Genomic DNA, 17,454 nt, shown 5'->3' on the forward strand with positions numbered 1-17,454 from the left:
TTCGAAAGTCCTAGTGCTCTCTTTCTGATTGAATTTTCTTCCCTGTTCTTAATTAATTGTTTTTTTTTTCATAAAATTGTGCTTAGTAATTCATTCCATTATTTGATGGATTAGTTAAGGAGAATCATAGATTTGAATTGTGACGACCAGTCCTCGTGGGAACGATCTCGTAATACGTACCGTATCTGCATCTGATTCGTATACTTGCGAGTTTGAATATCATTTAAATCGTGTTGGTTTAAATAAAACATCAAGTTTTTGGCGCCGTTGCCGGGGACTGTTTCGTTCCAATTGGATTTAAGATTCTCTCTTATCATAATTCATAGTCTTAGGTTTTTTACTACCTTTAGGTTAAATTTTTTTAGAAACTAACCTATTTCCTGTTTTGTAGGGACCTGACATACACTACTAATTTGGTAATCTCTTTCCAAATTTTCTATTTTTTTTTTTTTCTAATTTCTATTTTTAGAATTAAGGTTTTATTTTTTTAGAAGTTTCTATTTCTAGGCTATTTTATTTTATTTTTAGAAATTTCCTATTTTCTAATTCTAGATTCTGATTCTTCTTTCAAGTAACTTTCTATTTTCTAGTTTTAGAAATTTTTCCCTTTTTAGAAACTAACTTAGTTTTTTTATTTCTAAGATTACAAACTTTCTTTTTTAGAAATTAACCGTTGCTTAGGATTTTTTTTCTAGCATTATTTTAGGAATTTAATTTATTTTTATTTTCTTTTTGTTTACAGGAATTGAGGAAGGAAGCTGCTAAATAACATTGTCTTCAAAAGGAGGAGCTCCCTATTCTTCATACATCAATCATCTCCTTTTCCGGGTTCTTTCTTCCCATTCTTTACATAGTTTTAACTTGTTTTAGAATCTCTTAGTTTCTAGGTCTAGTTTTATTTCTCTTAGGTTGCTTCTTAGTTTAGTTTTCTTTCTTACATTGCAATAACATAGTTTATGCTAGGACGTAGATCTCTGAATATAGAACTAGCACCGTTTGATCCTGAGATTGAAAGAACAATTCGTGAAAGATTGAGAAATAATCCTGTTGAAATGGCGAATGAGACTGAAGTTAAAGCTCTCAAAGATTATTCAGCTCCTGTCCAATTTAATGCGCCTTCATGCATAGTGTTGCCAACCACTACGGCAGGACACTTTGAACTTAAACCTGGAGTCATACAATTGTTGTCATCCTTTTATGGATTGGACAAGGAGGACCCATATCATCATGTGAAAGAATTCTTAAACATTTGCTCCACCTTTAAGTTCCAAAACTTCTCAGACGATTCGATCCGCCTACGCCTGTTTCCTTTTTCTTTGAAGGATAAGGCGAAAGCATGGTTGAATTCTCTAGAAGTTGGATCTATCACTACATGGGACCAACTGTCTAAGAAGTTCTTAAACAAGTTCTTCACCGTTCACAAAACCAATGCCCTCCGTAGAGAAATTACTAACTTCACACAAAAAGAGGGCGAGCACTTTCATGAATGTCGGGAAAGATGGAAGGACTTGCTTCTTAAATGTCCTCACCATGGTTTTGAGAAGTGGCAACAAGTTCAATACTTCTATGACGGTCTGACACCACAAAACCGTCCGCATGGTTGATGCCACCAGTGGAGGGTCATTCATGACCAAAAGTGATGTCGAAGCGTGGAACTTCTTTGAAACCTTGTGCGAAAATTCCCAGAAATGGGATTATTCAAATAGAGGTGACAGAAGTCCCCAACCACAAAAGAGAGGTGGTATATATGAGATAGGAGTCATGCCAAAGCTGAGCGCCAAGCTTGATAACCTGACAAAGAAAGTTGATGCTCTGGTATTAAATAATGGACCACCACAAACAGCTCAAGTCGAGGCATATGCCACATGTTCTAGTCCTGCCCATCCTATGCAGTCTTGTCCATCTGGTGCAGCATTCCCAGAACTTCTCTCTGAACAAGTTCATGCTATGAACACTTTTCAAAAATCTGGGAATGATCCTTACTCGAACACATACAACCCAGGGTGGGCTAGACATCCAAATTTCTCTTGGGCAAAAGGACCACAACAAGGAGGACCATCTGGAAATCCTCCCATGCAACCGCACCTCCAAGTTGGCAGTCAACAACCTCAACAGTTTCCACAATATCAACAACTGCCTACACAATCAAGGAAACCATCTCTTGAGGATACACTCCATCTTTTCATGTAGAGTTCTCTCCAATTCCAAAAAGACACCCAACAAACCCTACTGGCCAACCAGCAAAGCTTACATGCAAATGCACAATCCATTGCCAAGCTGGAAGTACAAATGGGTCAACTAGCTGCCACATTGAGTGAGAGAGAGAAGGGCAAGTTCCCTAGCCAACCTGAGGCTAATCCAAAGGGACAGTATGAGATTGGCTCTAATTCCAACCAAGGGCAATATCATGAACATGCCAAATCGATCACTACCCTTAGGTCAGGCAAGCAGATTGATAACAGAATAGAGATGCCTGGGGATGAATCAAATTCTAAAACAGAAGATCAAGATGAAGCAGAGAGCCATACCAATGCATCCAAAGTCCAAAAGCTCTCTGACTCTCCAAGAGCAACTAATGTGCCACCTTATGTGCCCAAAGCACCCTTTCCTCAACGTCTGGCACCAATAAAGAAAAGAAATAACTTTGATGAAATCTTGGATGTGTTTCAAAAAGTGCAAGTCAACATCCCGTTGCTTGACGCTATCAAGCAAGTCCCTGCTTACGCTAAGTTTCTTAAAGATTTATGCACTCAAAAGCGTAAGCAGAATGTTCATAAGAAAGTCTTCCTTGCAGAGCAGCTCAGCTCCATGATTCAACATAACACCCCTCTTAAATTTAGGGATCCAGGAGCTCCCACCATTTCTTGCGGCATAGGAGATCATAAGATTGGGAAGGCATTACTTGATTTAGGGGCGAGTGTCAATTTGTTACCATATTCGGTTTATGAGCAGCTAGGACTTGGTGAGTTGAAACCGACTAAGGTAACATTACAACTAGCCGATAAATCTATCAAGGTGCCCCGGGGTGTTATTGAAGATGTGTTAATCCAGGTTGATAAATTTTATTTTCCAGTGGATTTCATAGTTATAGATACTCAGCCTGTCCAGAATCTTCATAGTCAGATCCCAGTCATTTTGGGTCGTCCATTTTTGGCCACATCTAATGCTATTATCAATTGCAGGAATGGAGTTATGAAATTGTCCTTTGGTAACATGAATATTAAACTCAATGTTTTTAATGCAGGACAACAACCCTCAGATTTGGATGACATATTTGAAGTGGACATGATCGAGAGCCTTGTGCAGGACTCCTTCCGTACATCTTTTGAAGATCCTCTTGAGACCTACTTAGCACAATCGGGCATGGATTTTGACATTGATAGTCCCATCCATGAAGTCAATGCATTGCTCGACTCTACTCCTATATTGGAGACTGAAAATTGGAGAGCGAAAGTGGAACCTCTTCATCCCTCTGAGACTCTTCCTGACAGCACAGTTTGTAACTCTGAGAAGACAAAGGCGAGCAGGCTGCTTAATGTTCTTAGAGCATATAAGGCAGCAATTGAACGGAAGATAGAAAAAATCCAGGGAGTATGCCCCACTGTATGGATGGATCATGCTGTGGTAATATCGCATAACATGCAAAGGAAGCGTGATCCTAACATAGAAGAAGTCGTTCGAGCAGAAGTCCTTAAATTATTTGACGACAGTGTCAGTTGCCTTATTTCAGATAGCACAGTTCATGGGAACTCACATCACTTGTCTGGGATCGGTTAATGAAAGTGTTGAGGTAATTTCTTTGGCGGACCCTGGTTATAAAGATTATTTCATTCATGGTCCGTTCTTGTCTGGCTGAAGACGTTAAACTTAGCGCTCATGGGAGGCAACCCAGCCTTTTGCTTTATTGTATTGCTTTTTATTTCATTCATTTTCAATTTTCTTAGTTAGTTACTTCAATGTTGTGGGTAACATTACTGCAAACCCTCACGAGACTACAACTCGTCCACTAGGGGTAACCTAGGGGTTTAAAGGCTTGTTGCATGCGCTAAATGCAATCGAGAGCACCTGCGAAAGTGGTATAGGTAGGATCTTTTTTTGTTTTTCTTTTTGTTATTTTTGATTATGTTGATTTCTCTCTTGTGCTAACTCGCTTTTACGTTGAAATTTTTCACAAATTTTGAGAAAGCTTCTTGATTCTCCATCCAGGTATTATCTTTTCATCACTCCTCTTTTATTTTCGTTGTCCCATATGCTTTGCACACTTATTTCTTTTACATTGAGGACAATGTAGATTTTAGGTTGGGGGTGGGAGATTAGGGTACCTAATCTCCATTTTCTTGGTCTTGAGCAAGATTTGTGAAAATTTTAAAAAATTTTCTGAATTTCTATTGAATTCAAAGTGATTTTGAAGGATAGTTGTGATTTTAACATTATAAGATACATGATGTTGGTAACTAATGACTCTTGGATTCGGCCATCTGCTTGATTTCACAGTCAATTTTGAATTGTTAATCCATGATTAGACGTTGTGAACATTGATTGAGTCATGATTTCACATATCACATCTCGCTTGCACATTAAGTTTTGGTTCGATAACTGAATGATTAACTTGGTAAAAAGAAGAATTAAAAGGCTAAGTCACATAATCTTCACCATAGGTTTGCTCCCTGTAGGTGAGGATTTGATTCCCTTCCTTGGCGTACTGTTCATAAAAAAAAATCAAAAAAAAATAAAAATAAAAATGAAGGCTGAAACGTTAATCTAAAATGCTATTGTTGGTTGTCGGGAATTCTTAAAGGAATTAGACAGTCTGTATGCCCGATTAAGGACACAGATTGTGCTTTCTCTAATTAAGTAGTATCAATCTAGATCAAGGTGAATCAACAAACAAAACAAGGGTTAGGATAATTAGGGGTGGATTCGAAAGTCCTAGTGCTCTCTTTCTGATTGAATTTTCTTCCCTGTTCTTAATTAATTGTTTTTTTTTTTTTCATAAAATTGTGCTTAGTAATTCATTCCATTATTTGATGGATTAGTTAAGGAGAATCATAGATTTGAATTGTGACGACCAGTCCTCGTGGGAACGATCTCGTAATACGTACCGTATCTGCATCTGATTCGTATACTTGCGAGTTTGAATATCATTTAAATCGTGTTGGTTTAAATAAAACATCAGGGATGCTTGATGTTGTATTAATTCTTAGCTGGTCGGACCGGTGACAGCTAAGATTTTTGGTTGACCTACTCCGATTATATTGGTAGGCCTCAGAGTATACGCCCTCCAGTCAAATATGAGAAAATGATGGAATGCAATATATATGCCAAAATGACAGCTAACTAGATAAGGTTTCTGGTGGATAAGATCCAATTATATCAGCAGGTCGCAGAGCATATGCCCACTAGTTAGATGCGATGTAATGTAGATGAATATGAGGAGTAGGATGTTAAGAAGTGTTGCACGATGCTAATGCATTGATTTGATGAAAATGATAGAAGCTTAAATGGTTAATGAATGGTAGTGTCGCAAGGCTAGATTAAGTGACTCAGGAGGCTTGAACTCTAGATAAACTAGGGTAGACCAGGGTTGCATTCTCTCTCACTCTTACTCTCCTTAGTGGAGAGATGGCTAGATGGCTAAAGCCGTAAGGGCCTGTCTAAATTTTGAAATGAAGTGGGAAATGACATGAAATGTGTCATTATGACCACTGCACCTGTTTGGTAGTCGGTGTAATTGTCGAGGTCTGGCAGTAGTGTAATCGAGACTCCTTTGTGTCTAGTGTACGCTGTCTTAAATGTACGGTGAAGATGAAAATGGACGGCAATGGTGGGCCCCAATAGGTAATAATCACATTCCAAGCCATAAACGACAGTGTGGCCCACTGAAATGTCCAATGTAAAAAATGATATGGATAGGAGAGAATTAAAGACCTTAATAGCGAACCACTATTTCCACGGAAAATTTTGGGCGCCAAGTCCGAACGGCAGGAAGTAGTCATTATTGTTTATTTCCATAGTTGTTGACATTTTCCAAATGAGTGAAATGTGGAATGATGGGATCTGACATTTCACACCATTTCCCTTTGTAAGTAATAAATGTAAAGATAAAGTGCATTTACCAAATATCTGAAAAATCAAACTGGCCCTAAGGGATGAGGACGCTTTTAGATGGGAGTGGATTGAAATTAGAGTAGATGGCTTAAAGGAGAAAGAAGGCGGCTATTTATAACCTCCAAACTCAGTTTTCTTGTACTTCCTAGTGATCTTAGGAGTAAAAGGTGGTTGAAGTGCTAAGATTAAAGATTGTCACATCGCATCATCTCATGGGTTGGATGAGGTGGTAAAAGTATAATTTTGGTAAGGATCTATGCATCAGAGTAAATACATCTCAAATGCGCACTCGGGGCTTGAAAAATGAGAGTTCCACATGCTTGAGGGACGCTGCCCCAAAGGGGGAAAGTGCCACGTGGCCGGCGGCAACTTGGCTGTCACCGGTTCCCACTTGAACTCCTTGCTTTAACAGGTTGTCTTCTCCAAGCGTGTGGAGGCTCTGCTATATAATTTGTAGCTTTGAGGTTTTACATTTTTTTCTGATTGGGCTTTCTTTTAGGCTTGGGTTCGAGCTTGATTGTGGGCTTAACTAGGTGAGTTGATTGGGTTATTAGATTAGGTAGGCTACTAAGTGAGTTAACTCAATAATTTGATCAGGTGAGTTGACTCGCCGAGCTAACTCGAGGTTCTAGATTTTTGGATTAGGTTGACTGGGTTTACTGGATTGAATGGGCTAAGTTTAGGGTTTATGATTAGGGTTCTTGGGGTTTAAGCTTCTAGGGTTAAGGTTCAGGATTGGGGTTTGGTTGTTCATTCATCAGTTCAAACTCAATTAGCTTATCAACTTGGGGTGGGGTGTCTACACTCATCTAGGTGAATCCCATAAGATTACAACCTTCCATTAGTTATAGGAGATTCACCCAACTTCCCATCACCTTAGTCACCTCAATGAAGTATTGCATACAAGATGTTTGATCTTGGAGCTGAAATATTAGCAACACATCGACATTATGATCGGGGGAGCAATAGGAGAGCTAATTGAAGCATGGGAGAGAATCGATCTAATAATACAAGAAGGCGCTATAAAAGGGGCTTAATTCGACAAGTAAGTTGTTAAATTGTAAGACTCCCCACACTCATTCCTTGTGTAAGATTGAATATAGAGTATGTAACCCAAACTTGCATAGGTTCTTATGTTGGACTGTATCACCACCGACAGGGTGAGTACATGTAAAGTCCTTATGTAGGCCACTGACACGGGTGTGTATGTGGGTAAACCCTTGAGCAGGTCACCGATATGGGTGTGCATGTGATAAGTCCTTACGTAGGCCATCGATATAGGTAAGTACATGTGCAAGTCCTTGTATAAGCCTCCGGCAGGAGTGTACCCTTATAAAGGTTAAATGTGAACCTGATTTAAAACCTCTAATAGTAAAATCCAGTACACTTGGGTTGAGTGTGTCTGCCGGGAGTGGAGTAGGAAAACTGAACCACTATACATACTTATATTTAGGATTGTTATTTGAGCACTTGTTTAATTATGTTTATGTGATTGATTAGCGAATTATATGTATGCATGATTAGATTAATGCTATGAGATGATAGTTAGCACATTTCACACACACGTGTATATTATTATTATTTATAGATTAGTTGATTAACATGTTGCATCTATTACGGTCTATGTGATTAGACCCAATATTGACTTAGAAGCCTTAGTGTTAAATTATTTTACTTAATTTAAATTGACATATTAATTTAAGTAAGAATTTGTGTTAATTGGCAAAAAATTTATTTAGTCCTAACCCACCCCCCCAAGGACATATCCTTCATTATATAGCTCTGCTTAGCTTCCACGCATAACCCATAGCATCCTATACTATGTGCAATTTCAGTGTCTACAATTACGCCACTAAACCTTCTCTTAACTTCGAAGAAAAGGCTAGCAGATCCTTCTTGCATATGAGCTTAGAGATTCCATCAAATATCTCACCACAAGGTTTAACTTTATCAACGAACATACTGCCACTCACCACGGTTGTCTCATCACGAAGTTCGATACTAACATCAAACAGGTTGTTGAATCACGATAGTCTCACAAACAGTGTATGGTCCTAAGCAAAGAACAAATAGTCATTCTATGACTACCTTACATACAGAGTTTGGTTCTAAGCGACAAGCAGACTGTCACACCCACCGATATTCTCTCCTACAAAGTACATGACTAAGTAATGAACAATCAATCGTCTAACCATGATTAACTCACCTACGATGCTCAATCGTGCGAGGTATTGAACGGATTTTCATTCTTAACAATCATCTAGCCATTAAGCCCAGTCGTGTGACAAACTGATTGTCAAATATCCACCCATTATTGATGTCGTGCCACAAAATCTGTTTATGAGTAACGAACGGGCGATCGCCCCTACGACCACCTTGCCACAAAGCTAGTCATACGATGAAAAGATGAGCATTCTCACGAACCACAATTGTCTCAAACAACAAAGCTTAGCCGCACGATGAATAGATCATCATTCTCGACAACTATCTTACCATGAAGCTAGCTAATCAGGCAATCCAACCTTCTTGCTACCAAACCTGATATTTTACCAGACGATGAATGGATTGTCCTTAGTTATCCCAATTTTTTTATTTATTGGTCAATTGTAGTTACATTTATATTATTAATATTATTAGCTTTGACCTCATTTTTACATTTAACAAATATTGTATTTTGTTAAATAGTATAAGTTATCACGTGCTTGATTGAAAGTCTTTCTTCAAATGCAAAAAGAACTCATTGGAAGGACGAACCTTCTTCTTTAGCAAAAAGAATTCATTAGAATGATGAACCCTCTCCTACATAATCGGTGGTTGGATAGAAGGTTGATCTGCACATATACAGTCTTAATCGATGTATTTCGGCACCTCAGATCATAAAGCGTTCAATTCAATTCAAGCTATATTAGTCACTGACATACCTAACACGTAAACATCCCAAGAACAACCTAATTTGTGCCTAACATGTTTTTTGATGCCACTCAAACATTACGGAATGAATTGGAAGTCACGCAATGATTGGTAACGAAATAATCTTGAAAAAGTCGTCAGGCCCTATTTGGTGGATGCCTAATCTTATTTTAGTTAATAGTAATTATGTTTAAGGAATTTTGACACTTAATACATGAATCATTATTGACTTGAACTCATTATTTATTACAAATAAGATCTGTAATAAGTAATTACTGTTAATTAACATGGAATCAACTCATGTTATACGTTTCTACCAAACAGAGCCTCAAGTTTTTCATTTTCAGACTATTCCTCCTATTCGAACATGCCTGGGATAAAATGTAGTAAAAGGAAGGCATTTGACTAGTCAAGCTCGGATCAGAACAAAAACAGTAGGCTTACCGCATCATCATTATGATCAAAGAAATTACGGTCTTGATGTGACGTGGATTGCCTGACACCCCAATGGTCAGAAGCTAGGTGGGGCCTATTGTGATGCTTGCGAGAAATCCGCCCCGTTCATCCGTTTGCCAACTCCTGTTAGGACAAGGCGAAAAGTGGGTAGGGATATGCCTACCATTAAAACCTTCCTTTGGCCCACCGTGATGTTTATATGCCATCCAAACCGTTCATAAGGTCATTCCAGCCTGATCCGAGACTTTCCTGTCCTCACGAATGTTTCAACGGTAACCATTCAATCCCCACTGTTTCCTGTCGCGTAGCCCACTTGAGTTTTGGAGCTGTCTCATTTGCTCATGCCCTAACATGAGCCGGCAAAACCGTTTGGCCCCACCTAGCTTCAGACGGCTTGATCGATGTCGCAGGCAATCCCGGTCCGTGCTGATGCATCAGCACCACGAGTAGTGTCATGACAAAACCATTCCACGTATGTTGATCTAATGGGCCCGCAAAACTTCCTGAATGGAAGTACCTAGCCGTCCATTTTTCCTTTGTATACATCCAGATCAACTAAACCAACGGTAAGGATATTCTGATGTATAAGATTCTTTAGACCACTGTGGGGCTCACCAACCATAGGCCCCCCATATCATGATGTCAAACCACCACTAAAATACCACCATTTCCTGCTTCCCATACCATCATCTACTGTACATGAGCATGTATGTGGGAGTGGTCCCCTCCTATATGGATGCCACGTGTTCCATGGGACATGAAAAGTTCTCGTCTCTGTCCCATAAAAATCATGTTTTGGGAATCCCAATGTGAGGATATAAATAAATAAATTAATTAAATTAAAAAGCCATGGCTGCGTTTTTGGATTCCAGCAAGAAAGTTGTAGACAGTTTCAATTTCGAACTTGCAGCCTACATGTTCCCACGTTGCGTCCTTGTGCGACATACGAACCACTCACCAGGTAGAGCGCACAAATTGGATAAGCAGACCCGCTTCTGAGTCAGTACTGGGCCCTGCGAAATGGGTAGCAGATCAGGCTCGGGTTTGAATGGGTGAACCATTTAAGTAAATGGGTCACACTCAAGCTAGAAAATATGGTCCATTTAACTAAATGAGTTGGGGCCATAAATCAGCGGCTCAGTAGACAAATGGGAATTTCCTCGTTTGTCACAATGACAAACAGTAATCTCAGACTCAAATGTTTCTATGATTTCACTAATGATGCTTGACCATGATTACAATTAAATGGGTTGGGTCAGGCCACAGGGTAATGGGTCATGGTCCGAGCAGGAATTCTTGGATCATCTATAAACAGGTCAAGTTCAATTGACGTACTTTCTTGAGTAAGATGATTTTTACAAGTCCGGACATGTATCGTGGCAGCTTAGATTCACACGTGTTACCACATATGAGCCACAACCCTCACACAAGTCCCCTTCCTCGTTTTACAAAATACATTTTATTTTATTTTTTGGTGAAAGAATGTAATGCAGTTTAACCAAGCGTTCCGTCTCAAAATAAAATTTCAGGAAAACCAAATTGCAATTTAGTTAAGGCCATCCAAACAGACCAATTGGCAAGTGATCAAATTAGTTTACATGTAATGTGCTGAATAACCAACAGAATTCCATTTTCCTAATGGTTGATACACGGGTATGATTCATTTCATTCTCAAAGATTTGATAATCTTACATTAAAAATAGGGGTTCGGGTCATTTGTTGGAAGGCGAGATTAAAGAGATGATCCTTGGCACACACGCCAAAGTAAATGAGCACAACATCCAGACCATTCATCAGGCAGGGGCCACTGCCAACATACCCTGACAAAAATTGGGTAGGTGCACCACAAATGAGAATTGGATAGTTAAAAAAAAAAAAAAAAAACAGTTGATAAGTAACCAGTGTTCAGTTCACAGGTGGGCCACTTAAACATTGGATGTTGTTTTGGCCACAACACATTCACCGTTGTTGAAACTGATGAATGGCCCAGATCCTATACACCTACAGCATCAACACGTACTGAAATTCACATATAAAATCTCTCCTCGAACCAAAAGGCGAAGTGAAAAAAATCAAATAATACAATAAAAAAAAAATAATCCAGACTAATGGTAGCTGGAATGTCGACAGCAATAGAAGGCAATAAAAACATATATAGAAAAGGCTTAATCCAAATTCAACAATCATAGTTGGACGAGGACTAAATATTGCAGATCTTCCTAATAACGCAATATGCTTGAAGGCCATTGCTGCCAAAAAAAGAAAAAAGAAAAAGAAAATCATCCACATAAAAATGCAGTTGAACTTACACAAAGCGGCCCCACCAGGCATGAGAACATTCTTTTCAGGAGCACCATGTGATCCGTGCTACTGGGCACGAGACCTGCTGCTTTCTGCACTTCTCACTGGATTGAAGTAGGGATGGGCCTGAAAGACATTGTGATAGGTATTCAGAAATGTTAGTCCCAGTTTTAGCTAGAAGAGTAAATGAGAGAAGAAATTGAAGAAATGCTAAGAGGCATTATAGGATTCCTGGAGGCAAAATGGCATTCTGTTGACTCAGCAACCCAATAGGACGGTCCTTGCTTTCTGTGATTTTAACTGTCAGTTTGGTGGGCCCTGATGAATGGGCAGAGACGGAAGAATCCCCACCATCAAATGATCTCAACTGTGTGATTGGTCTGCAAATGGGCATACTTGCCACTGGTCCACATACAACCACAGAAAAGCTGACAATTTGACAGTTTATAGTGCATTTTGATGTGCCCCAAAATGGTATGCAGTTCGATATTTTGGTGCAAGGGATGGTTATGCATTCCGGACTGCATCTTGGAGCAACAAGGAAAATGGGAACCATGTTACATGGACCTTCGATTTCCTTCTCTTCTGTTGGCCAAAATCAGGAGTTTCAACATTATAGGATGGGATTCAGGCAAGCATCTCCCACCTTCATGGATAATATCTAGGTAACACTCAAACATGGCGGGGATTTTTCGAGCATGTAGGTTTTTAGGGGCATGAACCCATCATGATGAGGCCCACCAGAGAACAGTACGGATCACTGAAAGTTATGCCCCACAGTTAGGGTTGCTAGAGGGAGGACACCATTTTGCTTGGAGAAACATTTTATATTTTCCTCAGTGATTAAAGCTACCATGGCTTCCTTTGCAGTTGGCCTTTCCTGGTGATCATATCGGAGCAGCTTGTCGAGGAAGTCAATCGCCTGCAAAAACAAAAGGCCAATTGATAAAGCTAGATGACTGGAGGATTTCAGCTCAATTATAGATGGCTGAGAATGACAAACCTCAGGAACTGCCAAGTGCTGATTATCAGCATTAGTGAACTTCGTCCATGGCTTCCGGCTATGCCTGTAGCACAGACAAGCCTCTCATTTCAGAAATAGCATTCATTTATGCATTACAAAGTTACACGAGTCAAATAAAAGGAAATGTTTAAGACCTCCCAACAAGGGCCTCAAGGTGTGGGTCGAGCTCCAAACGGTATTTGCTTAGATACGCACTCAATTCATCTGTCCCGAGTACCTGGAAGCAGGAAAGTTATGGCTACTAATGAGTAATAGATTGTGTATGAGGAGGAACCAATATTTAAAAAATTGAAAGTCTCTCGAGTCAAGTAACTCAATTTAGTTTTCTGAACTCTCAAATTCAATACTAGAAAATTTTCATAAATACTAAAAAAAGAAAATTAATCACAAATTACAAATAACAAAAATGATATAGGAAATAAATACTAAAATAGAGGGAGGGAAGGATCTGTTTTCGGGAGAAGAAAGGTTTCAAGACTTTTTTTTCGCCCTTCAAAGTAGCTTAAAAAATTAACTTCAGCCAAGTTTATCAAGTTGACTGGACTGAGTTTTCAACTCAGGTCTCAAGAAAAGCTTGATTTCAATAGAGCTTTTCATCGAGTTAGACCATGATCACGTTGAGTTTAGTCGAGACATGTGAGTTGAATCCAGATGTCCAAGTTATAAACTTGTCATATGTAAGGTACCGAAATGGAAGGAGATTTGAATATATTGTTGAGGAATGTTACACCATCACTGCCTTGAAAGAGATATTTTCCCTCTACAGATGATGGAACCAGTTTATAAGAGAGTTAAAAGCAAATCCACTTCCAAGATTAACTCAGGGCTTCATCTCTACCAAAATGTGTGCATCAACTTGTAAGATCCGAGCAACACCACTAAACAAAAACAACACACTTATTTGCCCAGACTAAGCCAAAAACAAGGTCTATTAAACAGTAGCACAACCCTTGTCAGTGCCTAGTTCGAAATATTTACAAGTTTTCACTGCTTTTTTTTATTATTAAAAATCATCTCCAACAGTTAACACACTGACAAACATCATGGCATGCTCACGCGCAATCCAACGGCCAAAGCTCCAATGCGATGGTCCAAATCACTCCCGCTGGACACACATGATCAGTCTGGTGATGCCACCCTAGTGGTTTGATCAACCCAAGATCCCAAAATAATGATTGGGAAAAGATGAAGGTTAATCTCTGCAAACTCCTCACAACAATGTGCATGTGTTATGTGTAAAGCGTGCCTCAAGCAGCCCATGCACTCAAGCCCTTACCAAGACCACATGTTGCGTAGGCTAAACAAAGTGTGGACAGTACTTAACACAATGCTCATGGTTTGACGCCTAGTAAAAAGACAAAGCCTTACCCCTCTTCCCCTAGCCACTCTTTCTTTTTCCACCTTTTTGAAAAAGCAATACAACAATATTTGTAATCTTTTGATAAAGTCGATGTTACTTGATGGTTTTGGAAACTTGGTTCAACTTTTCACAAAACAGAACAAAGAAACTATTTTCCATAGTCATATAGGTATGCCTTTCGGAGATGTCCATCTAACATAAACATCTAAGGAAATATCTTAAGAGACTCATTAAGAGAACACTCAGCCTTCCTTTAAATCATTATAGGTTCTAATACTATGCACATATCTTATGAATGAGATTAATAATCTTGTACAGTGCTTCAGACCATACTAGTGAATTATTTTGGCCCACTGAATCTAATAGATTTAAGTTAGGTTATCTTCACATGGAGTGTATAAAATTGACTTCAGTTCCATTCCCTTTGGTGTTCTACTTATAACATCCTTTGCAAAGACATTTGTAAAAGGATCTGCTAGATTTTGAAGAATTGACTGTACATACTAAATTGTGGTCATAGCATCACCAAGCAACTAACAAACATAGCTATATCTTAGGCAAATGCGTCTAGGTTTCCCATTATAGGTCTTGTTGTATGCCTTTGATGGTCTCTTCATTATCACAGTGGATAGAGACAAGTTGCTAGAATCTAGCCAACAACGAAATTTCTAAGAGGAGATTTTGCAACAATTATGCCTCTTTACTACCTACCACCAATTCAATGTGGTATGATTCCATTGTAGAATGGGTTATGGGAGCCTGCTTCTTAGATCCCAAGACAAGGTGGCTCCTCTTAGGATGTAAACCCAACCACTAACGAATTTGGATTCATCAAAATCAATGAACCAGCTGGCATTACAATACCCTTTCAACACACTAGGGTGTCCAAAATAAAACAATCCATTATTTATGGTCTTCTTTAGATATCTAGGAACTAGACATTGCATTCCAATAATCAGTAACAGGATTACAAGTGTAGATACTCAATTTCACTATTGTAAAGGCATCGTCAGGTTTGACACATATCATAGCATACACTAAAATACCAATAATCAGTGTTCAAAATATCATGTTGCATATCGCACGCTTGGGATACGGATACATATCGGTTATCACATAGGATATATCAGTTGTATTACGTAATGTATCGCTGTTGTTGGAAATATGGGAAACATCGGGAAATTGGTCGAATTTTTCAACGAAACTTCGGTGATTGCTGAAAAAGACATCTATACACACTTATAAATCAAACATTACCAAATAAAAAATAATAATAATAAAAGTGCACATAATAGGTTTTTTTTGTATGGGGTCCTAATCCATGCGTTGCCTAACTAAATTGATGCAAGTATATTCAATGTCTATTCATATAATTTATAAATGTAAGAAGATGTGTGGAAACACAAGCAATACATTCAAAAGCAAAAGAAGAATCGCTAGATCATGTTACATACATGTTTGATTTTATGTTTGGACACAAAGATTGCAACCGATTTGTGAGAAATTGGGAAGTTTTGACTTATTTTTTTCAATTTTCCGCAACTGGGCCCATCTCCTCCAAATCTCAAAATCAAAGCTCTCAATCCATGATTTTTCATGCAAAACATGAAATATCATAGATTTGTGACAATTTGACACTGATTTAACATGATTTACAGAAAAAAAAAAAAAAAGGCTCGAAAATTGAAAATGCTCGCCAGATCGAACATGTGGGATATATCCCACTAGTGTCTTTCGTATCATACAAGTGGGATACAAGATATATTGTGGGATATATCGGCCGATCTCGTCGATACTTACAACATTGTCAGTAACCTTATTCTAGATGATATACACTATTCGTTATGGATAGCTTGATACTAGGGTTACACTAAGTTGAAGATGATGCATCATAGCAATTGAACTTCCTATGTATCTCTTTTATAAAGTAAGATAGTGTGAAGATTATGCCATTTTCATTTCTCACTATATACCTAGAAATACATCAACTAACCCATATCTCGATAACAAAGTTGGATCATAGGAATCTTTTAGTCTCATTTATGATGTCTAGGTTTGTTCCAAAGATTAACACAGCATGCATGTCCCACCAAAATCGATATGCGTATTGACCGTGTATGGCCGTTAGCCCCCCATAATGGTCTCATTTTTTTTCTCAAAAAAATCCGGGGAAAAAAAACCATGGGAAAATTACAAATATTTAGAGGATTCAAAATATATATTCTCGTTGGTTTTGATCATGTTTATGATGGTGTAATAGTCCACTCTTCGGTGAGAATGTTGTCTCGGATTGTCTGATGATTTCATGAACTTGACAGGCTTAGACTAACCCCAGATTGGCCCGAAATTCATAAAAGCTATTACACTCATCCAACTATTGCACATCCCTAAGCATTTAACATCATTCCCACCAAGGTGGTTTTTTTTTTTTTTTCCTGAGAGAGAGAGAGAGAGAGAGAGAGAGAGAGAGATCTCCCAAGTAATTTTAAGAACAAATTAATTCAAATGAATAATGTTGCCAATTTGAGGGACCACTAGAATGCCCTCAAATTCATGCAACCTATAACACTCTTCCCACTAATGCACATCCTTGAGCATTTAACATCATTCACGTCAAGTTATTTAGAAAAACAAATTAAATTTCAATATGAATGAATAATGTCGCCGATTTGGAATGCCCCCGCCCCAAATTCATGCAATCTACGGCACTCATCCCACCAATACAGATCCTCTGGATTTTTTTTATTTAAAAAAAAAAAGGAAAATAGAATTAAATTTCGATGAATAGTGTCACCAATTTGGAGGACCACTTGAGTGCACTCCCAAATTGGCCTGAAATTTATGCAATCTATGACACTCATCTCATGAATACGATGGGCTCCAAATTTTGCTTATTTCACCATTAGACTATCAAATTGCTGGACATTTATTGGACAATGAAGAATTAAAAATCCAGTGGTCCTATTTCAAGTGTCCTCAAAATCAACGGTTATGATCATTCGAACAATCTTATTTTGGAATTGTGACTTAGCAACAGCAAGCCCCACATTTTAATGGCTTTATTTCATTTAATACATGCAATATGTTAAATTTCTGGGCATAAGTATATCAAGTTTCATGCACCACCAAAAGCATCTTATAAGGAAAAAAGAGAAGCTCATAGGTCAAATTAGTTGGACCACAAGCTATTGTCCACTCAGCAAATAACTTCCAACCGGTTAAGTGCATGTGAAATCCAACCTTTCCAATAGATTGACCACAAAATGAGGGCCGACTGATGCAAAAATAATTCATA

General features: G+C 38.5%; 1 protein-coding gene and 1 non-coding gene across 5 annotated transcripts in view; both read right to left on the reverse strand.

The window, feature by feature from the left end:
• Nucleotides 1-1,430: 1,430 nt before the first annotated feature.
• Nucleotides 1,431-1,537, reverse strand: LOC131219702 (small nucleolar RNA R71). The gene has a single exon (XR_009158348.1). It is a non-coding gene; the product is annotated as a small nucleolar RNA R71 (small nucleolar RNA).
• Nucleotides 1,538-11,609: 10,072 nt separating this feature from the next.
• The window catches only part of LOC131218985 (casein kinase II subunit alpha-like), a 49,021-nt gene continuing 43,176 nt past the window's right edge, over nt 11,610-17,454 (reverse strand). For all 4 annotated transcript variants that reach the window (XM_058213918.1, XM_058213917.1, XM_058213916.1 and 1 more), the window contains 4 exons: nt 12,934-13,016; nt 12,779-12,842; nt 12,629-12,697; nt 11,610-11,901 (listed from right to left, as the gene is read on the reverse strand). In XM_058213918.1, coding sequence (XP_058069901.1) covers nt 11,842-11,901; nt 12,629-12,697; nt 12,779-12,842; nt 12,934-13,016 — 276 coding nt within the window. In that variant the 3' untranslated portion in view covers nt 11,610-11,841. The remainder of the gene's footprint in view (nt 11,902-12,628; nt 12,698-12,778; nt 12,843-12,933; nt 13,017-17,454) is intronic.

The sequence above is a fragment of the Magnolia sinica genome, chromosome 11 (assembly GCF_029962835.1).
Source record: "Magnolia sinica isolate HGM2019 chromosome 11, MsV1, whole genome shotgun sequence".
Lineage (NCBI taxonomy): Eukaryota > Viridiplantae > Streptophyta > Magnoliopsida > Magnoliales > Magnoliaceae > Magnolia > Magnolia sinica.